This window comes from Stomoxys calcitrans, chromosome 3 (assembly GCF_963082655.1).
Source record: "Stomoxys calcitrans chromosome 3, idStoCalc2.1, whole genome shotgun sequence".
In the NCBI taxonomy this organism is placed as follows: domain Eukaryota; kingdom Metazoa; phylum Arthropoda; class Insecta; order Diptera; family Muscidae; genus Stomoxys; species Stomoxys calcitrans.
Window position 1 is genome coordinate 106385967 of NC_081554.1, and position 27663 is coordinate 106413629.

The 27663-nt window shown below is 37.2% G+C and overlaps 3 protein-coding genes across 3 annotated transcripts; all 3 read left to right on the plus strand.

Annotated features, from left to right (window-relative positions):
• The first annotated feature begins 5189 nt into the window (after positions 1-5189).
• Positions 5190-6950, plus strand: LOC131996085 (uncharacterized). The gene has a single exon (XM_059365533.1). It carries the CDS (start codon positions 5190-5192, stop codon positions 6948-6950), a length of 1761 nt encoding a protein of 586 aa, XP_059221516.1.
• Positions 6951-8118: 1168 nt separating this feature from the next.
• On the plus strand, positions 8119-9879 carry LOC131996086 (uncharacterized). The gene has a single exon (XM_059365534.1). The coding sequence runs from the start codon at positions 8119-8121 to the stop codon at positions 9877-9879; it is 1761 nt and encodes a 586-aa protein (XP_059221517.1).
• A 1168-nt stretch (positions 9880-11047) lies between these two features.
• On the plus strand, positions 11048-12808 carry LOC131996087 (uncharacterized). Its single transcript, XM_059365535.1, has one exon. The coding sequence runs from the start codon at positions 11048-11050 to the stop codon at positions 12806-12808; it is 1761 nt and encodes a 586-aa protein (XP_059221518.1).
• The last annotated feature ends 14855 nt before the right edge of the window (positions 12809-27663 follow it).

Consider the following 27663-nt stretch of genomic DNA (forward strand, 5'->3'; position numbering starts at 1 on the left):
CAATTACATGTGAATACAAAAAATTACATGTCATAAGACATCTACATGCCGTGAAATAGTGCCTTAAGGCCTGGTTATGCTCTCGTAAATGTACAGTAAATGTAGGAAAGGGTGTCAGCTGTTTTGTTTTGGCTTATGAATACACATACAAATGATTCAGTAAAAATAAAATTTTACGTTCCGTTTTCGTGTCAGCTGACAAAATTTGAAGTTTGAGCAAATTTCATAGCCAATTACAATTTACATTTAGAAAACGGCTCTACTATTCTATGATTTCTCTGTGGAAATTATCACAATTTATTGTTCAAAGTTTAGGTTTAGGTTGAGTGGGTAGCCAACCATGACAAGGTGAGTTCAGTCGGTGGCCAGTCTGACCTATTATGAAAAGAAAATCAAAAATATGTGATAAAAAGAAATAAACACTATGTCGGAAACTGGAGTCTATTCAGGGATTCCACACATTCCGCCAAGAACTTCGACCTCACAGCCCTATAACCTACGACCTTGATTTCGAAAACTGTGAATTCCTTCCCTGAATTCCCTTTGGGGCTATCGTTATGACACAGAGCTCTGCCCTAAAGAACATACACTCGTCCGGCTCACCGACGTACCGGTATTTTGTGTGTCGGTGTATGAGTCCAATCCAGTCCCAGTCTCCATCTTGGAGGTATCTAGAATGACCGAGGTATCATTCTCTTCAAACACACATTCCTCACACCCACGTGGGAACACAAATCCCGAGAACACCCCACCCTTGAGGCGGTCCCCTTATCGCCCGCCTTCTGACTACATTATCGACCAATTCTACGGCAGCCGGTTGTACGTACCGGATAGACCCAATGGATTCCTTCATCGGCAAGAGATCAGTGAACAACAACAACATTATTTCCGAAGTCCGTGTTGATAGTCCTTTCAAGATCATACAGTCACAGAAGGAGTAACTAAGTTGGACCACCGTGCGGTTCAGGGCGTTAACTGTCTACCCACCTCCTCGTTATTAAATGCCCTCTCAATAACCGCCATCACGTACTCATTTAGTTGAAGTGACGTTGCGACTTCTTGCACCACTTCGTGGAAGGCCGTCTCCTCCGACCTGCCCTTGAGTTATGCCTGAAGTTTTCCGGGGTCAGACCCTCCCTCACTTTCAAGTCTTTTTTATTAATAAAATTGTTTTGTTTATAATGTCAAATGCTGCGTTTTATAATAAGCATAATTGCTTCTTCACATGTACCATACATTTATTGTACACTTGGGAGAGCATAGCCATTGCTTTAATCGGTCTGAATTTTTCTGCAAATTTCGTGTTAGCTATTTTTTGTAAAGGTGTGATCATTGCATCCTTCGAACTATCTGGGATTTCGCCACTTTCTAAGAACATGTTTATGACAAATATTAGTATATTTACAATGATAGCCCAATTGTCTAGAATCATTTTTGGCAATATTCTGTCATAGTCCTGTTTATTTTTGAAGTTTTTCATCATATTTAGAAATTCTGAAGAATAACCATGTCTTAATTTATTAGGATTATCAGTATACATATAGTATATGATTTTTGTATTCCACGTTATCAATCGAGTTTCTAATTGCACTGATACTGTCTATAAAAAACGAATTAAATTTGGTGGCCGTTTTCTCATTATCGTTATATTCTACATTATTAAATACCACACATTTCTTTTTATGTGTTCATATTATTAATCTCATTTTTAATATAATTTGATTTGGCATTTTCTAAAGCTACTTTACATCTATTCCCTATCTCTTTGTAATCACGCCACATGTCCAATGTCTTTATAAATTGAGCTCTCGTGTAAGCAAACTTTTTTTTATTCTGCATGATCCTCAATTCGTTATTAAACCACTTACCGCATATTTGGCCCTTTGTCCAAAGTGGCATGGGACGGATTAATATCTGCACCCTCTTTTCAACGTAACCTAACCTACACACGACGTCCGCATTCTGTGATCGCCCGGATCTCCGCCTGCAGAAACATATTATGGTCAGGCAGTCTAAAATAAATCTCAGTTTCTGGGTTCTCAATGTAAACCCCCAGGCCCACTCTGTTCTTTAACTTTGATCCATTCGTGTAACATGGTCTTTCAGACGGCAATACTAGGTTTCCGTGAGTCCAAGAGTGTTCCGCTGCTAGCAGTACCGTCAAGTGTCGTCTCAGGTATCCGATAGGAAACCTCTTCCCTTCCTTTCAGGTTTCCTATCGTTGCCTCAATTATACGGCGATGGTATGAGCTGCTCCCAGCTGCTATTCTAAACCTAATGTAGCGATGGTCAGAGAAAGAGTGTTCCATGGAGACCCTCCAATCCTGAACCTCATCGATTAGATTTTCTGAACATATCGTCGTATCTAATACCTCCTCCCTAATCCTATTAACAAAGGTAGCGGTGTTACCAATATTAAGTGTTGATAGGTCGTTAGTATTCAAGAACTATTTACAAAAAGGGGCCAGTAAATGAAGTGAATAACTACCGTGGAATATCATTTATGAACTCATCGGCTAAGATTTTTATGGGAGTCCTGAATGATAGGTTACAGGCGTGGGTTGAAGCTAAGGAAATAATTGTCGAGTATCAGGCTGGATTCAGAAGGAGGTACTCCACTGCAGACAACATTTATAATTTGTCAGCCATAGTCAACATTAAATTAGCTGAGCGAAGAAAAGTGTACACTTTCTTCGTTGACTTTAAAGCAGCTTTTGATACGGTCCCAAGAAAGTCACTATTATATAAACTGCATACTATTGGCCTCTCATACAAATTTATTAAAATGATATCGGAAATATACAAAAACACGAAAGCAGCAGTATGGACTGGTGAAGAATTGTCAGAATATTTTGACACAAAATCTGGAGTGAAGCAGGGATGTCTCCTCTCACCTCTTTTGTTTTCACTTTATGTAAATGATCTGCATGATGTCATAGAGGGTGGCATAAACATTGATGGGCACAATATCAGGGTTCTGTTATATGCAGACGACATTGTGCTATTGGCGGAAGAACCGGAAGTAATGAGCAGTATGATTGAAAAGTTAGATAGCTACTGTCAATTGTGGAATATGCATATTAATCTAAGTAAATCCAAAATGATGGTGTTTAGAAATGGGGGCCGGCTTGGACGGCACGAAAACTGGAAGTTCAGAGGGTACGACATTGAAATAGTTCCCGAATATAATTACCTTGGGGTAATATTAACTCCTCGAATGACCTTTACAAGGCACATCCAAAAAAGAAATAATGAAGCAAAATGCGCCATAAATATGACATGCCAAAATTTTCTTAGCTCAAAAAATGTGACTCTGGAAAGCAAATGGAAGCTGTTTTTGGCGGTCTGCAGATCAATACAAGCATATGCATCTCAAATCTGGGGTTACACATATTTTGATCAAGTAGATATGCTTCAGCGACATTTCCTTAAGAAAATAATGAATCTGCCGGATTCAACACCAAACTATGCCTTAGAAATTGAATTTGGAATTAAAAATGGCCACCTATACACGCTTGAAATGCATTTAAATTATGTAACGAAAACCTTGTTTAAATATGGAACAAACCGCTTACCGCACGTTTTGTCAAAAATTATTTTCTCTAGAAATATATTCTGGGCCAAAGGTTTAAAAGATTTGGCAGATAGTCTAAGCATAGTAACACATAATCCTGATGCAAGAGAACATGAATGGATAGAGTATAACGAGATATTGCTAAAACATGTTGAAGCAACTTACGCTAATGAACGATTTCGAAAAGCGCTGGAGAGTCAATCGCGAATATACAGATTCCTAGACCATACTAGAGGGAAACTCTATGTGAAGGATGCATATACTCAAAACGAGATAACATGGATTTTTAAAGCTCGTTCTGATTTAATAGTGCTAAATGGCAACAGTTTTGATCGTTCAAGAGGGGAAACTTGTACGTTATGTAATTTACAAGATAAAGAAACACTACAACATTTCCTAGGCAAATGCCCAATTCTCAGAGCATACAGGGTATGTTTCTTCAATAAACCATTGCTAGCTGACAACGAAGTTATCAACATCTTGGATGGAAGACAGGAAACAGATTGGAAGAACTTGGCACGCTTCTTGATCTCAGCACTAAACTATAGAAAATTAATATTATCTGAATTTGCTTAAGTAAAATTATTATATAAAACAAATCGTTTTCATTTTTTCTCTCGACGTTTCGTTGGTTATTTTTTCCAACTTCATCAGGACAGAGTTTATTGAAGTTCCTGTTTAAAGTATTCTTGTATAAAGTATATGTTTTGTATTGCTTAGTTTTTCCATTTAGACTTACGATTAATTTTACATCTTCGTTGAATTACTTATATTACTATAAAAACTGGACACCACGACACAGAAAATATAATAATATAAATAATTGCACTTTGAGGGAAGTATATAAAGTCTAAACTTATTACTAATATCACAGAACAGTCGTTTTCAAGTTATTGCAATGGAATACTGCAGCTTAGTGTTGTCTTTGTCTTCTTTGGTGTTTATCGACTCTTTAAGTATTTGTTGAATCCGTAGGCTCTCTAATGTGTATCGCTTGTTCTCTATTTTCTCTCTGTCAAGTACTCTTACTGTCTTAAAGTTTGCCGCATGTCTTAAAGTTTGCCACTTACACAATCAAACAAAGAACATCACCAACTTATTCCGACTGACAACAACAAAAACAGAAACAGAGAAGATACTCGCAAAACTAAACTCAAAGCTACTCAATGTAGAAATAAGAGAAACGCACATACATATAAAACAAACAAAACAAGGGATAGCAAAGATAGAGGGAGATATAAGCAACACACTGAACGAAACGGAACTCTCAATTTTCAAGAATGGACAATGGGATAGATATAAGAATATAAAAACTAGGACAAAGGAAATACACTCAGCGAAATTAAATAAAATAAGATCGGATAAATTCTCGAAACATAATCTACGGTTCAATGACAATTGGTTTGTCAATAAAACAGAAGTAACATTTCCGACAGAGTGTAAATGGCTACTATCTATGGGGTCAAAATTTGCACTCCCAGTCAACAAAGACAATTTTGCACCAGTTCCACTTATCGCGGACATTGAACAGTGGGTGCAGAATATAGATGACGTCCGGGAGAAAGAAACAGCTAGGTCCAAAATAGCTAATAGAATTACGAATTTTAAGCGAAGCATGAGAAATGATGACAGAGAGAAATTCATATTAGGAATCTATGAAGAAACAAAGGAGATAATTGATGCAAACAGAGACACGATTATGGTCACAACTGCAGACAAGGGGAACAAAACAGTAGTCATGTCAAAGAAGGAATATCACCAGAAGATGAACCAATTACTTGCGGATAAAACAACCTATAGACCAATCGACGTGGATCCTACGGAGAAACTCCAAAAAGTTAACAATAAAATTATCATGGAACTATTCAAAAGTAAACATATAACAAAATGGGAAAAAACTAAATTAGACAGCATTTCACCGCAATCGCCAGAACTATACGGACTGCCGAAAATTCATAAGGATGGCACTCCCCTCCGGCCTATATCTTCGTCAATGAACGTCCCCTGCTATGCTCTTTCGAAACACATTGGAAACATACTAAAAACTATAATTTCGACGGAATACAATGTTAAAAACTCTCTAGAACTGAAACAACAACTCGGATCTATCACTTTGGATAAAGATGACATTATCGTCTCCTTCGACGTGGTATCGTTATTTACTAACATACCGATATATCTAGCCATTAAGAAAATTATGGATAAATGGGATACACTTCGGGTTAATACCACCATTCCAAGACAGACATTCCTCAAAATTCTCAATTTCTGCCTGAAAGATAACAATTACTTCACGTATGCTGGAAAACTTTACCAACAAACTTATGGTATGCCAATGGGGAACCCACTCTCACCAACGATTGCGGATATTGTACTTGACACCCTTTTGGACGACGTAATGGACGAACTGCAGAGTATGAACATAACGGTAAAATTTATAGTGAAGTATGTAGACGACCTGTTCGCGGTGATAAACAAAAAAGATGAAACAACGATAATGAAATTAATGAACGCGTATCACAACAAATTAAAATTTACGATAGAAAAGGAAACTCGTGCAGAGTTACCGTTCCTGGATATGAAGATAATAAGAAATGGAAATACGTTAATAACAAACTGGTACGCGAAACCAACAGCATCGGGAAGAATGATTAATTATAACTCTACGCAACCACACAGCACGAAAATTAATACGGCCAAGAACTTCATCCACAAAGTTCTACTGTTAAGCGATGAACGTTTCAAAGCAGACAACATAAATAAAATACAACAAATTTTAAAACAGAACAATTATCCAATGGCATTAATAAATAATTTAATTCGCGACGTCACCAACGGATCCAAACGACCCCATGAAGAAAAAGCATCAACGACGAAAAAATTTTACAGTGTACCGTACATCCCTAAGCTTACCGACCGCGCATCTTTGGGAAATATCATACTTGACGAAAACTCAACAACAGCATATAAATCAAACAAAACTCTAAACCAAATATTCAGGAAAAAAGGAACAACAACCAAAACAGACAAACTCAAACTAAGCAACGTCGTATACGAAATTACGTGTGATGGAGATCAACAAGAAAAATGCAACAAAAAATATGTGGGAACCACCAGACGCACACTAGGCACTAGGTTGGCTGAGCACGAAGCCGACATAAGAAAAGGGAGACAATCGACAGCACTAGCACAACATATAAAAGAGAGCGGACATGCGGCAAACTTTAAGACAGTAAGAGTACTTGACAGAGAGAAAATAGAGAACAAGCGATACACATTAGAGAGCCTACGGATTCAACAAATACTTAAAGAGTCGATAAACACCAAAGAAGACAAAGACAACACTAAGCTGCAGTATTCCATTGCAATAACTTGAAAACGACTGTTCTGTGATATTAGTAATAAGTTTAGACTTTATATACTTCCCTCAAAGTGCAATTATTTATATTATTATATTTTCTGTGTCGTGGTGTCCAGTTTTTATAGTAATATAAGTAATTCAACGAAGATGTAAAATTAATCGTAAGTCTAAATGGAAAAACTAAGCAATACAAAACATATACTTTATACAAGAATACTTTAAACAGGAACTTCAATAAACTCTGTCCTGATGAAGTTGGAAAAAATAACCAACGAAACGTCGAGAGAAAAAATGAAAACGATTTGTTTTATTTAAAAAATCCTCAACCTGACCAAAAAAGCCCATCAACAAAACAAAAAAACATTAAATATTCACATTGGTCATCAAAAACACAAAAACAAAATATTTCATTCGGAGGGCCTGCCGATACATACAGAAAATGCAACAAACACTGTCTACAACGAACAACAACATCAACATGAACAACTTCTTTCAACACACAAAATGTAAGTACAACACAGAAACGACCTTTGTACTCAAACAATACTGCCGATCAATAACAAAGCTTGCGAAACTGACAGAGAGAAGCAATTTTCTCCTAACATGCAGAAAGTCAAATGTAACACCAACACACTTACACAATCAAACAAAGAACATCACCAACTTATTCCGACTGACAACAACAAAAACAGAAACAGAGAAGATACTCGCAAAACTAAACTCAAAGCTACTCAATGTAGAAATAAGAGAAACGCACATACATATAAAACAAACAAAACAAGGGATAGCAAAGATAGAGGGAGATATAAGCAACACACTGAACGAAACGGAACTCTCAATTTTCAAGAATGGACAATGGGATAGATATAAGAATATAAAAACTAGGACAAAGGAAATACACTCAGCGAAATTAAATAAAATAAGATCGGATAAATTCTCGAAACATAATCTACGGTTCAATGACAATTGGTTTGTCAATAAAACAGAAGTAACATTTCCGACAGAGTGTAAATGGCTACTATCTATGGGGTCAAAATTTGCACTCCCAGTCAACAAAGACAATTTTGCACCAGTTCCACTTATCGCGGACATTGAACAGTGGGTGCAGAATATAGATGACGTCCGGGAGAAAGAAACAGCTAGGTCCAAAATAGCTAATAGAATTACGAATTTTAAGCGAAGCATGAGAAATGATGACAGAGAGAAATTCATATTAGGAATCTATGAAGAAACAAAGGAGATAATTGATGCAAACAGAGACACGATTATGGTCACAACTGCAGACAAGGGGAACAAAACAGTAGTCATGTCAAAGAAGGAATATCACCAGAAGATGAACCAATTACTTGCGGATAAAACAACCTATAGACCAATCGACGTGGATCCTACGGAGAAACTCCAAAAAGTTAACAATAAAATTATCATGGAACTATTCAAAAGTAAACATATAACAAAATGGGAAAAAACTAAATTAGACAGCATTTCACCGCAATCGCCAGAACTATACGGACTGCCGAAAATTCATAAGGATGGCACTCCCCTCCGGCCTATATCTTCGTCAATGAACGTCCCCTGCTATGCTCTTTCGAAACACATTGGAAACATACTAAAAACTATAATTTCGACGGAATACAATGTTAAAAACTCTCTAGAACTGAAACAACAACTCGGATCTATCACTTTGGATAAAGATGACATTATCGTCTCCTTCGACGTGGTATCGTTATTTACTAACATACCGATATATCTAGCCATTAAGAAAATTATGGATAAATGGGATACACTTCGGGTTAATACCACCATTCCAAGACAGACATTCCTCAAAATTCTCAATTTCTGCCTGAAAGATAACAATTACTTCACGTATGCTGGAAAACTTTACCAACAAACTTATGGTATGCCAATGGGGAACCCACTCTCACCAACGATTGCGGATATTGTACTTGACACCCTTTTGGACGACGTAATGGACGAACTGCAGAGTATGAACATAACGGTAAAATTTATAGTGAAGTATGTAGACGACCTGTTCGCGGTGATAAACAAAAAAGATGAAACAACGATAATGAAATTAATGAACGCGTATCACAACAAATTAAAATTTACGATAGAAAAGGAAACTCGTGCAGAGTTACCGTTCCTGGATATGAAGATAATAAGAAATGGAAATACGTTAATAACAAACTGGTACGCGAAACCAACAGCATCGGGAAGAATGATTAATTATAACTCTACGCAACCACACAGCACGAAAATTAATACGGCCAAGAACTTCATCCACAAAGTTCTACTGTTAAGCGATGAACGTTTCAAAGCAGACAACATAAATAAAATACAACAAATTTTAAAACAGAACAATTATCCAATGGCATTAATAAATAATTTAATTCGCGACGTCACCAACGGATCCAAACGACCCCATGAAGAAAAAGCATCAACGACGAAAAAATTTTACAGTGTACCGTACATCCCTAAGCTTACCGACCGCGCATCTTTGGGAAATATCATACTTGACGAAAACTCAACAACAGCATATAAATCAAACAAAACTCTAAACCAAATATTCAGGAAAAAAGGAACAACAACCAAAACAGACAAACTCAAACTAAGCAACGTCGTATACGAAATTACGTGTGATGGAGATCAACAAGAAAAATGCAACAAAAAATATGTGGGAACCACCAGACGCACACTAGGCACTAGGTTGACTGAGCACGAAGCCGACATAAGAAAAGGGAGACAATCGACAGCACTAGCACAACATATAAAAGAGAGCGGACATGCGGCAAACTTTAAGACAGTAAGAGTACTTGACAGAGAGAAAATAGAGAACAAGCGATACACATTAGAGAGCCTACGGATTCAACAAATACTTAAAGAGTCGATAAACACCAAAGAAGACAAAGACAACACTAAGCTGCAGTATTCCATTGCAATAACTTGAAAACGACTGTTCTGTGATATTAGTAATAAGTTTAGACTTTATATACTTCCCTCAAAGTGCAATTATTTATATTATTATATTTTCTGTGTCGTGGTGTCCAGTTTTTATAGTAATATAAGTAATTCAACGAAGATGTAAAATTAATCGTAAGTCTAAATGGAAAAACTAAGCAATACAAAACATATACTTTATACAAGAATACTTTAAACAGGAACTTCAATAAACTCTGTCCTGATGAAGTTGGAAAAAATAACCAACGAAACGTCGAGAGAAAAAATGAAAACGATTTGTTTTATTTAAAAAATCCTCAACCTGACCAAAAAAGCCCATCAACAAAACAAAAAAACATTAAATATTCACATTGGTCATCAAAAACACAAAAACAAAATATTTCATTCGGAGGGCCTGCCGATACATACAGAAAATGCAACAAACACTGTCTACAACGAACAACAACATCAACATGAACAACTTCTTTCAACACACAAAATGTAAGTACAACACAGAAACGACCTTTGTACTCAAACAATACTGCCGATCAATAACAAAGCTTGCGAAACTGACAGAGAGAAGCAATTTTCTCCTAACATGCAGAAAGTCAAATGTAACACCAACACACTTACACAATCAAACAAAGAACATCACCAACTTATTCCGACTGACAACAACAAAAACAGAAACAGAGAAGATACTCGCAAAACTAAACTCAAAGCTACTCAATGTAGAAATAAGAGAAACGCACATACATATAAAACAAACAAAACAAGGGATAGCAAAGATAGAGGGAGATATAAGCAACACACTGAACGAAACGGAACTCTCAATTTTCAAGAATGGACAATGGGATAGATATAAGAATATAAAAACTAGGACAAAGGAAATACACTCAGCGAAATTAAATAAAATAAGATCGGATAAATTCTCGAAACATAATCTACGGTTCAATGACAATTGGTTTGTCAATAAAACAGAAGTAACATTTCCGACAGAGTGTAAATGGCTACTATCTATGGGGTCAAAATTTGCACTCCCAGTCAACAAAGACAATTTTGCACCAGTTCCACTTATCGCGGACATTGAACAGTGGGTGCAGAATATAGATGACGTCCGGGAGAAAGAAACAGCTAGGTCCAAAATAGCTAATAGAATTACGAATTTTAAGCGAAGCATGAGAAATGATGACAGAGAGAAATTCATATTAGGAATCTATGAAGAAACAAAGGAGATAATTGATGCAAACAGAGACACGATTATGGTCACAACTGCAGACAAGGGGAACAAAACAGTAGTCATGTCAAAGAAGGAATATCACCAGAAGATGAACCAATTACTTGCGGATAAAACAACCTATAGACCAATCGACGTGGATCCTACGGAGAAACTCCAAAAAGTTAACAATAAAATTATCATGGAACTATTCAAAAGTAAACATATAACAAAATGGGAAAAAACTAAATTAGACAGCATTTCACCGCAATCGCCAGAACTATACGGACTGCCGAAAATTCATAAGGATGGCACTCCCCTCCGGCCTATATCTTCGTCAATGAACGTCCCCTGCTATGCTCTTTCGAAACACATTGGAAACATACTAAAAACTATAATTTCGACGGAATACAATGTTAAAAACTCTCTAGAACTGAAACAACAACTCGGATCTATCACTTTGGATAAAGATGACATTATCGTCTCCTTCGACGTGGTATCGTTATTTACTAACATACCGATATATCTAGCCATTAAGAAAATTATGGATAAATGGGATACACTTTGGGTTAATACCACCATTCCAAGACAGACATTCCTCAAAATTCTCAATTTCTGCCTGAAAGATAACAATTACTTCACGTATGCTGGAAAACTTTACCAACAAACTTATGGTATGCCAATGGGGAACCCACTCTCACCAACGATTGCGGATATTGTACTTGACACCCTTTTGGACGACGTAATGGACGAACTGCAGAGTATGAACATAACGGTAAAATTTATAGTGAAGTATGTAGACGACCTGTTCGCGGTGATAAACAAAAAAGATGAAACAACGATAATGAAATTAATGAACGCGTATCACAACAAATTAAAATTTACGATAGAAAAGGAAACTCGTGCAGAGTTACCGTTCCTGGATATGAAGATAATAAGAAATGGAAATACGTTAATAACAAACTGGTACGCGAAACCAACAGCATCGGGAAGAATGATTAATTATAACTCTACGCAACCACACAGCACGAAAATTAATACGGCCAAGAACTTCATCCACAAAGTTCTACTGTTAAGCGATGAACGTTTCAAAGCAGACAACATAAATAAAATACAACAAATTTTAAAACAGAACAATTATCCAATGGCATTAATAAATAATTTAATTCGCGACGTCACCAACGGATCCAAACGACCCCATGAAGAAAAAGCATCAACGACGAAAAAATTTTACAGTGTACCGTACATCCCTAAGCTTACCGACCGCGCATCTTTGGGAAATATCATACTTGACGAAAACTCAACAACAGCATATAAATCAAACAAAACTCTAAACCAAATATTCAGGAAAAAAGGAACAACAACCAAAACAGACAAACTCAAACTAAGCAACGTCGTATACGAAATTACGTGTGATGGAGATCAACAAGAAAAATGCAACAAAAAATATGTGGGAACCACCAGACGCACACTAGGCACTAGGTTGGCTGAGCACGAAGCCGACATAAGAAAAGGGAGACAATCGACAGCACTAGCACAACATATAAAAGAGAGCGGACATGCGGCAAACTTTAAGACAGTAAGAGTACTTGACAGAGAGAAAATAGAGAACAAGCGATACACATTAGAGAGCCTACGGATTCAACAAATACTTAAAGAGTCGATAAACACCAAAGAAGACAAAGACAACACTAAGCTGCAGTATTCCATTGCAATAACTTGAAAACGACTGTTCTGTGATATTAGTAATAAGTTTAGACTTTATATACTTCCCTCAAAGTGCAATTATTTATATTATTATATTTTCTGTGTCGTGGTGTCCAGTTTTTATAGTAATATAAGTAATTCAACGAAGATGTAAAATTAATCGTAAGTCTAAATGGAAAAACTAAGCAATACAAAACATATACTTTATACAAGAATACTTTAAACAGGAACTTCAATAAACTCTGTCCTGATGAAGTTGGAAAAAATAACCAACGAAACGTCGAGAGAAAAAATGAAAACGATTTGTTTTATTTAAAAAATCCTCAACCTGACCAAAAAAGCCCATCAACAAAACAAAAAAACATTAAATATTCACATTGGTCATCAAAAACACAAAAACAAAATAAAATTATTATAATAATAATAATAATTAACTTATTAATTTTGAACTCCCGACTGACGACATTTTGTCATAGTCGTAAAATCTTTGTTTTTTTTCGAGAATTTAATAACCCGAATAATGTAATATGTAAATTGAAAACGAAAGAAATTAACAATAAAGATTACACTACACTACTACTACTACTATTCAAGAACTCTGCCAGGGCTTGGCCCCGCTTATTAGTGTTGCTACTACCCCACAAAATGTGGTGAGAGTTTGCATCGCACCCTATTAGTACCTCGTTTTCTGTCTGTTTTGCTTTCCTCACCAGCCGTAGCAGCTACGACGTGGGTGGCGGTGTCGGAGAGTCGAAAGGCAGATAAAGTAATGCCAGGTCTGCTCCACCGTCTCCCTGTCTCACCACTGTTGCATCCGACATTGACAACTCTGGGAAAAATATATAATTAAAATTTTTATGACAAATAACGCAGGTCCTCGACCGAGTACCAGTGTTAGCATAGAATAATTGGTAGTTGATATGCTTCAGTGCAGAAACTTTGTTCCGGGTCGTCCATGGCTCCTGAATTAAGGCAATATGAATCTTGTCCTTGCTGATTTTCTCCATCAGAGCGTGTGTAGCACGCTCCGGTGGAGGTTATCTGGATTACCTCAATCATTAGTCCTCCAGTAAATGGGCATCTTGGGAGAAGGTGTGATCGTCTGCTCCCTGTGCTTTAGACTGCATTAACTTTCCTGTCACTGCACTGCCTGATGTCATCGTTTAAGGTTCTTTGCCTGGTCTAGTCTTCGGACATTTATAAAGTCGGAAAGTTCCATCGCCTAATGTTTCAATATTAGGATCTTTACCTATCCCAGTATTCCGAATCTTTAAGTCAGTAATGGGTCCGCCGTCGGGTTCCTGTTTGTTAGGCTGTGTTAGATGTCTCGCCACTGCACTGCCTGATATTTTACTATTAGGATCTTTGCTTTACCTAGTCTTTCAAATATTGAGAGATGCCGTGATTGTCTCGTTGTGGGCCCCCTGTTTGATGGGCGGTGTTGAGTTACCTGCTACTGAATGGCCTAATGTCACAGAATGAAAATTTCTGCCTACCCTAGTCTTCCCAATCTTGAAAAAGACAGCTTTGCTACCGTAGTGCGCCATGCCTTAGCCAAACTTGTCATGGAGACTTGATCAATGCCAACCACAAATAGAGTTCCTTCCTTCTTATCCTCCCTGTGGAAGAACTTCCACTTCTCTGCGACCAAACCTTCGTTTTGCCTGCCCAAGAATCCCAATATGCCTTCCGTCGCAATTTTTTTTTGTGATCTGGGGGAATATCCATCTTTCTCACCAGGTCGAGCTTTGCGCCATCCCAGGGAGCGTGAATACCTCCGACGAGCTGTTTGACGGTATCAATACATTCCGCCGGCGCAAAACTCATCGTAAAGATGTCCCCTCTAAATTCGCAGTTCATCATTTGTATGGGTGGACCTGCGATTGCACTAAGTTTGTCGTCATTTTCCGATTATTTGTAATCACACAGTCAATTTGGCGCGCCCTGTGCCACTTTCTCCCTTATATTTGCATCATGGGGCCCTTTGCATATAGATTATCCAGTCTCTAACGTAGTACTGGTCAGCGGTTTGGATCAGTATGTCGGTCCGCACATTGTTTAAACCCCCCTCGATGTCATTGCATACCGACAATGAGTACATCTTGGCATCGAGTGATTCTTTTATTTTAAGCAGTTCGCTGGATGATCCTACTTTTTATTTTGGTATCCACGCTACGTTCCATGGTTTGAGTACAAAGGACGTAAGGCTTATAAGTTTGTAGGCCTTTGGTCGCATAACTTGTCTTGCCGAGCTTGGGTATAAATACCACCCTTGCCTCCTGTGCCAGCATTCTGTGGTCAAACAGACAGCGACCTGTAAACACGTAAGGGGTGTGTTTTTTTTTTCTCATGCTTTGTAAGATTTGATTAAAACATAAATAATAATTTGTCAAGTAATTATTTGCGATTGCAAATAATTACTTGACAAACGTCATTTGTATCAGTGCTCTCATCTATCGAAAATAAGAAAAACTCAGTTTTTTAATTTTTCAACCAACGCTGCTTTTTTACTTGCTCCAAAATGAGCAGCATTACTGGCAACACTTTTACATGATAAGGGTAGTGATTTATAATTCAACCTTATAGTTTAGATTTTTTCATAGTTTCGACAAATGTTTTTAAATTTTTTTACAATATCAAAGCTTTTAGCACTTGCTACCCCCTTCTTTAATTTAGTTTTTTACATTATTTCTTTAATTATCCATTCTTTAAATTGTTTCAAATAAGTTATTTCATTTTCATCGAAAATGTTTACTTTTTCCTCAGAACTGAAGTTATTAATTTCACTATGAAATGAAACATGTCTTGCAACAAACAAGCCGTTGTATGTTTTCAAAAACATTCTTCATCATAAAATATGAACGCTGAATATTAACGAAAATAACTAGGTTAGGTTAGGTAAGAGTGGCATGCCTTTACAGACTCAGACAATTTTAGGTCCATTGTAATACAACAGTATCGACAGACCAAGGCTTCTGGCGGGAATCAAACCCAAGACCACTGCACTGGTAATCCAAGCAAACTACCATCTCGGCTACCAGGGCGCCCTTAAGAAAGGTTAGGTTTAAGTGGCAGGCTGCCATTAGACGTTTTCGTCCATTGTGATACCACAGGAACAGAAGCCTTCTAGTTCATACCGTTGGACCATCCAGATCGCTTTAAAAAGCCCAATAAAATATGAATGTTCACATCCGCTAAATCAGGTAGGTTCTCAAAGAAATGAGAACCTAAAGTGGAACTCCTTCTGATTGCTAGTGCGGGACACACACACAGAAAGTGTTCTATAGTCTCTTCTTCTTCGATGTCCTCACAGCTTCTGCAAAAGACGTAGCTGGTAACCTTCAATCTGTCAGCATGTTTTCCGATTAGACAGTGACCTATCAAGACGGACACAATGTCTGAGACGGTTGTTCTAGCCAATGACAGCAAAGCAGTAGACCTCTTCAAGTCTAGATTAGGCCACATAGTTTTGGAATGCTCACAGCCCCTCTTTGTGACCATATACCATTCGTTGCCCTTCGTGCCTGGTCCTGAAAACTTAGCTTACATGTCGCTAGAGGCATACCCACAGATTCCAGTATCCCTGGAATGGGTAGGGTAGTTCCTAGTCTCACAAGCTTATCCGCTTTACAATTCCCTGGGATATCTCTGTGGCCCGGTACCCACAACAGATGAATTTTGAACTGTTCCCGTTGAGAGATCTGCGGCCGTCGAGGTCCGTATAGAAGTCTATATAACTTCTGTTGCCAGGAATATCGTAGTTCCAATCGGTCCTATAAGGAATAATGGTACGATATTTTTATCAAAAAGCGGCTCAGGTAGGGTGTAATCCACACTACCTGGAACTTTGGATATTGCATCAAGGATAATACAATGTCTGTAGCCGCCGTATGACCAATGAGAAAGCTCCCTTAACCTCATGGCAGTGGTTGCTGCAATTTGTCTAGCCACAATGCCCAGTGCATCAGATGGTGTCTCCTCAGTGCGGCTGTGATGCACAAACAAGCCATCCTTTGGATCCGGTAAGTATTGAGCAGTAGGTGGACTTTTGAAGCGCCGTCCACCAGACTACAACACCATGTAGCATTATAGGTCTGACAACTGTAGTATATACCCAATACATGACACGCGGTCTAAACCCCAAACTTTTGCCAAAGGCTCTCTTGCAGGTGTATAGGGCAAAATGTTTGATTTGAAGTTCAATTTCCTGACCAGCAAAATACACTGGTATTTTGCGCTTTCTGTAAATGGAACATTCTCTCCAACTAAGGTTTCACTGTAGGCAACTTGTATCTCCTGCTGAAAAGAACTACTTCTGTTCTGTACGGATTTATACCTAGACCACTTTCGGTAGCTCACTTTGCTGTTTCACGTAGAGCTTCCTGAAGTATATCTCTTAGAGTGCTGGGAAACTTTCCCCTAACCGCCACGCCAGCAGCATATGCGACCACTTTTACGCCTTTTTCTTCCAGAGACAATAATATATTGTTCATGGCTCTATTCCAAAGTAGAAGAGACAGTACACGTCCTTGAGATGTTTCTCTGCTGACCCATATTTTTAGATCCACAGATCCCAAGCCTGCCGTAATGAATCTTTTAGTAAGCAAGTTGTTAATAAACTTTCTTACGATAGAGTTGATGTCTAGAAACTCAAACTCCTTCATGGTTGACGTCGTTTTACATTATTGAAAGCACCTTCAAAGTCAAGAGAACCCTTTATGTAGCCGACTAGGTCGTGAAGGATTTGCCTTTACTATATGCATGCTGCTGCTGCGACAGGCGATCTCCAGGGATCTTTGCCCTAGGATATGTTTCTATCAACCTCTCAAGAGTTTTAAACATAAAGGATGACAAACTAATAGGACGAAAATCTTTCGATTTCGTGTGGTAGAGTTTTCCTGCTATAGGAATGAAAATGACCTTCGTGTCTCTCCATTCCACAGGTATATATGTCATTCTGATACAAGCAGAGTATATCTTCCTAAGCCAGGGAACCAGTCTATCAGACACAGCTTGTAATTCAACCAGTAATACATCATCAGGGCCCGGCGACTTAAAGAAGTCGAAAATTTTTATCGGCTAAAGGATTTTCGGCTCAGACACAATTTCCCTAATAGCCTCCGACGAATGCATATCAGTGACAACCTCTTCTGGCGCCACGTTGTCCGTTGGAGAATTTCGCGGGAAATGTGTATCAACGAGTAGTTCTAGTGTTTCCTCACTAAACATTGTCCATACATTCTTTGACTTATAAATATCCCACCGTAAAAGGTCTCGAGGACAGAATCTTCCTTAGCCTGGAGGCCTCAGATGTATCCTCCACGGAGCTGCAGAATTCTACCAAGGATTTGTTCTGAGCCTTTCTCAGCTTGCTTTTATATTTTCTTAGCTCAACCCAATCAGATGTCCCAATAGCGTGGTGCTCTTGTGGCTTTTGCTCTGCTAAAGTGTTTTCTGCTGTCCTTCCTTAAACCAACCAGCTCAGGGGTCCACCATGGCGGTCTCTCTTTGCCCATTGGCTTGGCACTAGGAAATGTTGACACAAGCGAGTCATTCAGGGTCTTCTTATTCCGGAAGCTTATCGGATACGGCGCTGGCCGTGCTATTCTAAACCTAATGTAGCGATGGTCAGAGAAAGAGGAGGCCCATGGAGACCCTCCAATCCTGAACCTCATCGATTATATTTTCTGAACATATCGTCGTATCTAATACCTCCTCCCTAATCCTATTAACAAAGATAGCGGTGTTACCAGGTATGCTCCACCGTCTCCATGTCTCACCACTGTTGCATCCGACGGTGACAACTCTGGGGAAAATATTTATATCAAATTTGTATGACAAATAACGCAGGTCCTCGGCCGAGTATCAGTGTTAGCATAGAATAATTGGTAGTGGATATCGTTCAGCCCGGAAACTTTGTTCCGGGTCGTCCATGGCTTCTGAATTAAGGCAATATGAATCTTACCCTTTCTGATTTTCTCCATCAGAGCTTGTGTAGCAGTCTCGCTCCGGTGGAGGTTTATCTCGATTACCTCAATCATTGGTCCTCCAATAAATGGACATCTTGGGAGTAGGTGATGATCTCATCATCTGTTCTCTGTTCTTTATGCTGCATTGACTTTCCTGTCACTGCTTGATGTCATCGATTTAGGTTCTTTACCTAGTCTAGTCTTTCGACTTTTTATAAAGTCGGTAATGGTTCCATCGTCGGGTCTCTGTTCGTTAAGCTTTGTTGGGTTTCCATTCCCTGCACTGCCTAATGTTTCAATAATAGGATCTTTGCCTATCTTAGCCTTCCAAATCTTTAGTAAATGGGCTTCTTGGGAGTAGGTGATGGTACCATCATTGGCTCACTGTTCGTTGGGTGTAAGTTTGATTGATTCCGAAACAACAACACAATCCCAAAACGTTGCCTTGAAGAACGTTATCCAGCTACAAACTTCTGTACAAAAAAAAATTACAAAAAACTGATAGAGTACCTCCTTTTTATAACAGAGTCAAAATGACGTGCAGTATTGGAACAAATGGTTATAGTTAACACAGGGTTGCTCTTCAAACAGTGGTTGCTCTTCACTCCAAATGCGGCAATTTTGCTTATTTACGTAGCCATTCAACCAGAAATGAGCCTCATCGCTGAACAAAATTTGTCAAAATTTGAACACATTTCGAACCGAACACTGATTTTGGTAATAAAATTCAATGGTTTGCAAGCGTTGCTCGTTAGTAAGTCTATTCATGATGAAATGTCATAGCATACTGAGCATCTTTCTCTTTGACACCATGTCTGAAATCCCACGTGATCTGTCAAATACTAATGCATGAAAATCCTAACCTCAAAAAAATCACCCTTTATGATGTAGCAGACATCCAGCCTTTTTGTAAATATGCATTCCATCACCTAAAAATATTTATCGAAAGTATAAAGATCACGAAAACTCTCTATTTTGCGACATCTATAATTTGGAGAAAAACAAGCGCTTGTCTGATTCGGCTTATATGTCACCTGTTTCCATTATCCACGAATATTTTAACACCGACTCAGACCACAAAAATATGCCTCAGTTCTATATTAAAGCATGTCCTGGTTCACACAGAGACTGACAAATGAAAAAAAAAACAACAACAAATTAATCTTAATTATTCCATACACGAAATAGTGTATATATACATAAATGCATATAGTCCATTAAGTCTGCGTTCATGTGACAATTTCTTTTTTAATGATTAAAAAACAACATAAAAAAATAAATAGATTTAAGTTTTGTTGTATATGTTGTTTCTTTATACTTCTTATATTGGAAAACAACAAAAATAGAAGTTTGCTTTTGCTATTTTGTTCTAACGGTACTTTTGTCTCATAAGAAGAAATTATGACAACCAAAAAGTCTGCGTCCACTTTGTTTACTTCGAAAGTACCGTTACTTTTTATGATGCTTGTTCTTATTTTTGATCAGTCTCAATTCATTATCATAACAAGTGATAGTTACACGTGTTTTTTTTTTAATTAATAAATTTGGAAACATGGAAACAAAAGGAAAGAAAATATGCATATCTGAAAGAAAAATAATTATTAAATTGTGGAAAGAAGGACAAAGCTTTAGAAATATTGGTGGAACAGTTGAAAGAACGTATTCTTCTGTCCAGCGCATAATTAATAATTACAAAGAAACCAGCATTATAACTTCAAAACCTCGGCATGGGCGTCCAAAAAAATTATCCGTTAGAGAAGAGCGCAAAGTGATTAATATGGCAAGCAACAACCCTCGTATAACATCAACCAAAATTGTTGAAAATATTAAAACAATGTTTAAAAAAAGCATCTGTGCCGAAACTGCCAGAAAATATTACATAGAACTGGATTTCATGGAAGAGTTGCTCAAAGAAAGCCGTATATTGCAGTCATAAAGAGACAAAAGCGATTGCAGATTGATTGAAAGATTGTATTCGCTAATACTTTCATCAATAAGCCTCCTGAATTCTGGAAACAAATTATTTTCTCCGCCGAGAGTAAATTCTGTATTTTTGGCATTAAAGGTCGGCAAATAGTGTGGTGCACGTCCGGGACTGAGCTGGAAAAACAAAATTTAGTTGGAACGGTGAAGCACGGTGGTGGTGGAGTTATGGTGTGGGGGTGTATGGCTGCTAGTGGAGTGGGTCAATTAGAATTTATTGAGTCCACAATGGATAAATGGGCTTATCTAAATATTTTGAAAAAAAATTTAAACCAAGTGCTGTTAAACTAGGGTTAGTAACGACATTTTGGTTCCAACAAGATAACGATCCAAAGCATACATCGGAGGTTGTTAGGCTTTGGCTTCTATATAACACTCCAAAGCAGCTTAAAACACCACCCCAATCACCAGATCTCAACCCCATTGAGCATCTTTGGGATCTATTGGAGAAAAAAATTCGTCAGCACGTTATAACCAGCAAGGAGGTGTTACGAAGTGTCATGCAGGCAGAATGGGCGAAAATAACACCGAGGAAACAGATACATAAGTTGGTAAACTCCATGCCAAATAGACTAAGTGCAGTCTTAAAACAACGTGGCTATCCTACCAAATATTAGGAATGTGTTAATGTTTTTATTTTGAGTTTAAATAACTCTTTTGTCTATTTTTAATTACTGAATGCAGACTTTGTGGTGCTTATATTTAATTGTTATCATATTTAAACCGCTCTAGAGTGAAAGTGCTTAACCAAACTTAGAATTTTGTTTTTTATGTTAGGAATATGTAGAAAAAATATGTAAAAGTATTATTGTAATAGTCCTTTTTTACAAAATTAATACTTACATGAAATCCTCTGTGATACAAATGTTACATTTTATATGTTTACTACATCACTGTTACTGTTAACAGATTGTTTTGTTATATATTTTTAAATGCCGCGAGCAAGCCTTGTCTCTTTTGTTCCCCCTTAGCGTTTCTAGCACATTAGAACAGGACGTAAATATTTGTAAGGTTTTATATGTTAACCATTCGATATGTATGTCAAATGTATTTTGACAAAGTAAGAAGAAGAAGACTCAATAAAATCATTCATTCATTGCCACACAATATAAACCTCTGCTTTGGAAAAGTGAAAGCTAGTGGGACAAAGTCTAACTATATATGTTGGTTTCGTATTCATATCATAGGCGCGTTTTCGTAATTGTTTCGACATAGTTTCATTCAGAAGACTCTGGACCCACCAACGACGAAATTAAAAGAACTGTCGATGCGATGCTGCTGTGGCATTGCTTATTCAAGGACTTAATCATGCTGATATTTGTCCCAAAATGCAAATATGTTCTAAGCACCACTTAAAACTAGCAACGAAAAAGACAAGGCCAAGAGAAAATAAAAAATAAAACAAGGAAGTGTAAGGTAGGAAGTAATGATTGAATGACAAATATCATGATTGATTGATTGATTGATGAATGATTGATTGACAAATATCAGCATGATTAAGTCCTTGAATAAGCAATGCCACAGCAGCATCGCATCGACAGTTCTTTTAATTTCGTCGTTGGTGGGTCCAGAGTCTTCTGAATGAAACTATGTCGAAACAATTACGAAAACGCGCCTATGATATGAATACGAAACCAACATACATAGTTAGACTTTGTCCCACTAGCTTTCACTTTTCCAAAGCAGAGGTTTATATTGTGTGGCAATGAATGAATGATTTTATTGAGTCTTCTTCTTCTTACTTTGTCAAAATACATTTGACATACATATCGAATGGTTAACATATAAAACCTTACAAATATTTACGTCCTGTTCTAATGTGCTAGAAACGCTAAGGGGGAACAAAAGAGACAAGGCTTGCTCGCGGCATTTAAAAATATATAACAAAACAATCTGTTAACAGTAACAGTGATGTAGTAAACATATAAAATGTAACATTTGTATCACAGAGGATTTCATGTAAGTATTAATTTTGTAAAAAAGGACTATTACAATAATACTTTTACATATTTTTTCTACATATTCCTAACATAAAAAACAAAATTCTAAGTTTGGTTAAGCACTTTCACTCTAGAGCGGTTTAAATATGATAACAATTAAATATAAGCACCACAAAGTCTGCATTCAGTAATTAAAAATAGACAAAAGAGTTATTTAAACACAAAATAAAAACATTAACACATTCCTAATATTTGGTAGGATAGCCACGTTGTTTTAAGACTGCACTTAGTCTATTTGGCATGGAGTTTACCAACTTATGTATCTGTTTCCTCGGTGTTATTTTCGCCCATTCTGCCTGCATGACACTTCGTAACACCTCCTTGCTGGTTATAACGTGCTGACGAATTTTTTTCTCCAATAGATCCCAAAGATGCTCAATGGGGTTGAGATCTGGTGATTGGGGTGGTGTTTTAAGCTGCTTTGGAGTGTTATATAGAAGCCAAAGCCTAACAACCTCCGATGTATGCTTTGGATCGTTATCTTGTTGGAACCAAAATGTCGTTACTAACCCTAGTTTAACAGCACTTGGTTTAAATTTTTTTTCAAAATATTTAGATAAGCCCATTTATCCATTGTGGACTCAATAAATTCTAATTGACCCACTCCACTAGCAGCCATACACCCCCACACCATAACTCCACCACCACCGTGCTTCACCGTTCCAACTAAATTTTGTTTTTCCAGCTCAGTCCCGGACGTGCACCACACTATTTGCCGACCTTTAATGCCAAAAATACAGAATTTACTCTCGGCGGAGAAAATAATTTGTTTCCAGAATTCAGGAGGCTTATTGATGAAAGTATTAGCGAATACAATCTTTCAATCAATCTGCAATCGCTTTTGTCTCTTTATGACTGCAATATACGGCTTTCTTTGAGCAACTCTTCCATGAAATCCAGTTCTATGTAATATTTTCTGGCAGTTTCGGCACAGATGCTTTTTTTAAACATTGTTTTAATATTTTCAACAATTTTGGTTGATGTTATACGAGGGTTGTTGCTTGCCATATTAATCACTTTGCGCTCTTCTCTAACGGATAATTTTTTTGGACGCCCATGCCGAGGTTTTGAAGTTATAATGCTGGTTTCTTTGTAATTATTAATTATGCGCTGGACAGAAGAATACGTTCTTTCAACTGTTCCACCAATATTTCTAAAGCTTTGTCCTTCTTTCCACAATTTAATAATTATTTTTCTTTCAGATATGCATATTTTCTTTCCTTTTGTTTCCATGTTTCCAAATTTATTAATTAAAAAAAAAACACGTGTAACTATCACTTGTTATGATAATGAATTGAGACTGATCAAAAATAAGAACAAGCATCATAAAAAGTAACGGTACTTTCGAAGTAAACAAAGTGGACGCAGACTTTTTGGTTGTCATAATTTCTTCTTATGAGACAAAAGTACCGTTAGAACAAAATAGCAAAAGCAAACTTCTATTTTTGTTGTTTTCCAATATAAGAAGTATAAAGAAACAACATATACAACAAAACTTAAATCTATTTATTTTTTTATGTTGTTTTTTAATCATTAAAAAAGAAATTGTCACATGAACGCAGACTTAATGGACTATATGCATTTATGTATATATACACTATTTCGTGTATGGAATAATTAAGATTAATTTGTTGTTGTTTTTTTTTTCATTTGTCAGTCTCTGTGTGAACCAGGACATGCTTTAATATAGAACTGAGGCATATTTTTGTGGTCTGAGTCGGTGTTAAAATATTCGTGGATAATGGAAACAGGTGACATATAAGCCGAATCAGACAAGCGCTTGTTTTTCTCCAAATTATAGATGTCGCAAAATAGAGAGTTTTCGTGATCTTTATACTTTCGATAAATATTTTTAGGTGATGGAATGCATATTTACAAAAAGGCTGGATGTCTGCTACATCATAAAGGGTGATTTTTTTGAGGTTAGGATTTTCATGCATTAGTATTTGACAGATCACGTGGGATTTCAGACATGGTGTCAAAGAGAAAGATGCTCAGTATGCTATGACATTTCATCATGAATAGACTTACTAACGAGCAACGCTTGCAAATCATTGAATTTTATTACCAAAATCAGGGTTCGGTTCGAAATGTGTTCAAATTTTGACAAATTTTGTTCAGCGATGAGGCTCATTTCTGGTTAAATGGCTACGTAAATAAGCAAAATTGCCGCATTTGGAGTGAAGAGCAACCAGAAGCCGTTCAAGAACTGCCCATGCATCCCGAAAAATGCACTGTTTGGTGTGGTTTGTACGCTGGTGGAATCATTGGACCGTATTTTTTCAAAGATGCTGTTGGACGCAACGTTACGGTGAATGAACACATTTCGAACCGAACACTGATTTTGGTAATAAAATTCAATGATTTGCAAGCGTTGCTCGTTAGTAAGTCTATTCATGATGAAATGTCAAAGCATACTGAGCATCTTTCTCTTTGACACCATGTCTGAAATCCCACGTGATCTGTCAAATACTAATGCATGAAAATCCTAACCTCAAAAAAATCACCCGTTATATGTGTGCGTTAGAAAATTTCTTGATGGGGTTCTCCTAGCGTTTGTTCACGCATTTTCAAAGAACTTTGCGCTCGAAGACTTTCAGTTCATTGGCAAGAGTTGGGGAAATGGAGAACCAAACAGGGAATCCGTACATTAAAATGGATCTGACGGCTACTTTGTAAAGCTACACTTCTGTATTTTGAGGTAAGTAGCTGTTGTTAAGAAGATATGGGAATGAGCCAGCTACTGGTTTTGCCTTTTGCAGTGTGTGTCTTGCGTGTGTGTTAAATTTAAACAATTGGTTGAAATTCATCCCCAGGTATTTGATGGATGATTTCAGTGGGATTTGATCCCATCAAGAGAAAGCCGCAGGTATTTGCTTTCAGGTATTACGTCTCTCGGGCCTTTCCCTGAAGCATTTTCAAACAAATCGCTTCTGATTTTGATATTAATGCCCATTGTAGACTCTGTTGATGGCTCTGAGATGTGCGCTTGCCGTATTCAATGCCTGAGTAGGAGATGAATGGTGAGAATAGATTATGCAGCCTTCAGCGTAAATAATAGCCATGGGTGTGCGAAAGTTATAGAGTAGCCAATTGAATAAAAATGGTGCTAGCACGCTGCCCTGGGGTACACCACTATGAACCACGCTTGATGCTGAATAAATGTCTTGGATTTGAACTGCAAACTGACGGTTTGAAAAAAAAAACTGTACAAGATTTTAATCAAGTAAGGATCGATTCCAGTTTCCACCATTGTATAAAGTATGCCATTGTGAGATGCAGAGTCGAGCGCCTTCTCTATATCAAGGGCAATAGCTAATGCGCAGCGTTGTTCTCTAAGGTGGTCCGAGACGTCTGAATGGAATTTCAAGAGTGCGTGCTGAGTTGAATGCGACTTTTTAAAACCAAACTGGTAATTAGAAAAATGGGATCGATAATAAACAATTCTTCTATTTTCTCTCTAAGTACACTTTCGTAGATTTGCCAATATTTGACAGCATGTACATCGGACGGAATTCATAAACAGATTTACGATCAGGTTTCTTCTTTATTGGTATGATTCTTGCCATTTTCATGCTGAAGGGAAATATCCCGCTTTAATGCAGTGGATGAAAATGCATTCAAGCTGCTTCAAAGTGGATGGAGGTGTTATTCGTAAGATAAAATTTAAAATTTCATCGAGTACACTTAATTTTTTGTTTTTTTAAATTGCAAATTATGTTGTGTATTTTTTCGGAGCTTGTAAAATGATATGTATCTGAAGGAGTGAAGTTATCGCAAAATGTGTAAATGTGCCTCGGCAATGGATCAATATAATTTGACGCCCTTGTTTCAAAATAATCAACGGGGTTTTGCGGAGTGGACTGTTGAAAAGAAGTCGTGTAGAAAGCTTGAAACTGCTCGGCTATATCATATTTGTTGGATATTATTGTATTATTACTTAACGACGCAGATTCCAATTCATCATGGAAGTTTATACAGTTGGTATTCTTGTATGAGGTGTATACATTTGGCGCCTTCGTTATTAACTCTATATGATTCAATTTCAATTCTAGTTTTATTGGGAAATGATCTGAGAAGGAAGGTAACCTTTCAACAGAATAATTTCTGTTTACTTGGTCTAGGAGGTTCGGACTTATTAGGCAATTGTCCAGAAAGGAAGATCCAGGAAGGGCTTTTAGCATTTAAATAATAAAGTCATCAAAACCACCAATTAGGTCCAAAAGCTTATTTAGATCCATCTGAAACATCTGTGTTACATAGCTACACGGAATATATAATGACCCAACTAAGAATTTTTTCCTTATACCATTAGATAACATATCTAATTGTACAAAAAAAAAAAAAAAAAAATTGAGCCTCAAATCGGTTAATATAATTCTATTAAAGCTTATGTTGTTTTTAGTATAATCGCTACGCCAAGGGGTGAGCCGTCGTAAAAAAAGTTGTAGTCAGAGAATTTTAAGTTCCCGTATCTGCGCAAATGGCATTCTTGGATTAAGCCAATATCAATCTTGTTGTTCACTAGTGTGTTGTTCAAGTTGTCTGCTTCAAGTTGTCTGCTTCGGTCCACAAGAGACCTCACATTGAATGTTAAACAATTTAAATGTCTATGGATCATTTGACTTAACCTTTTTAAGCAGACGCCTTTGGCATTTTTTGATATTTCATAAGAAATATATTTATCTCCTCTTCTATAGAGAGCTCCTCAGGCTCTAAGAAAAATTGGCAAGTTTTTAAAAATTGTTCAATTATTGATGACTTATTTTGTTGATGATTCGGATAAAAAAGGTTGGCGTAGGATTTCACAGGGGTAATTGTAGACATGTTAATTGCTCTACTTACGTTGTTTTGAGTGATGGTGTTTGTTTTGATCGTATTATTAATTCTCTCACGTCGAGCTGCTATGTACTTTTTGT

What these genes read in the sequence shown, in the direction of transcription:
- LOC131996086 (XM_059365534.1), top strand. Translation starts at nt 8,119, where the DNA reads ATGAGAAATGATGACAGAGAGAAATTCATATTAGGAATCTATGAAGAA.
- LOC131996087 (XM_059365535.1), top strand. Translation starts at nt 11,048, where the DNA reads ATGAGAAATGATGACAGAGAGAAATTCATATTAGGAATCTATGAAGAA.
- LOC131996085 (XM_059365533.1), top strand. Translation starts at nt 5,190, where the DNA reads ATGAGAAATGATGACAGAGAGAAATTCATATTAGGAATCTATGAAGAA.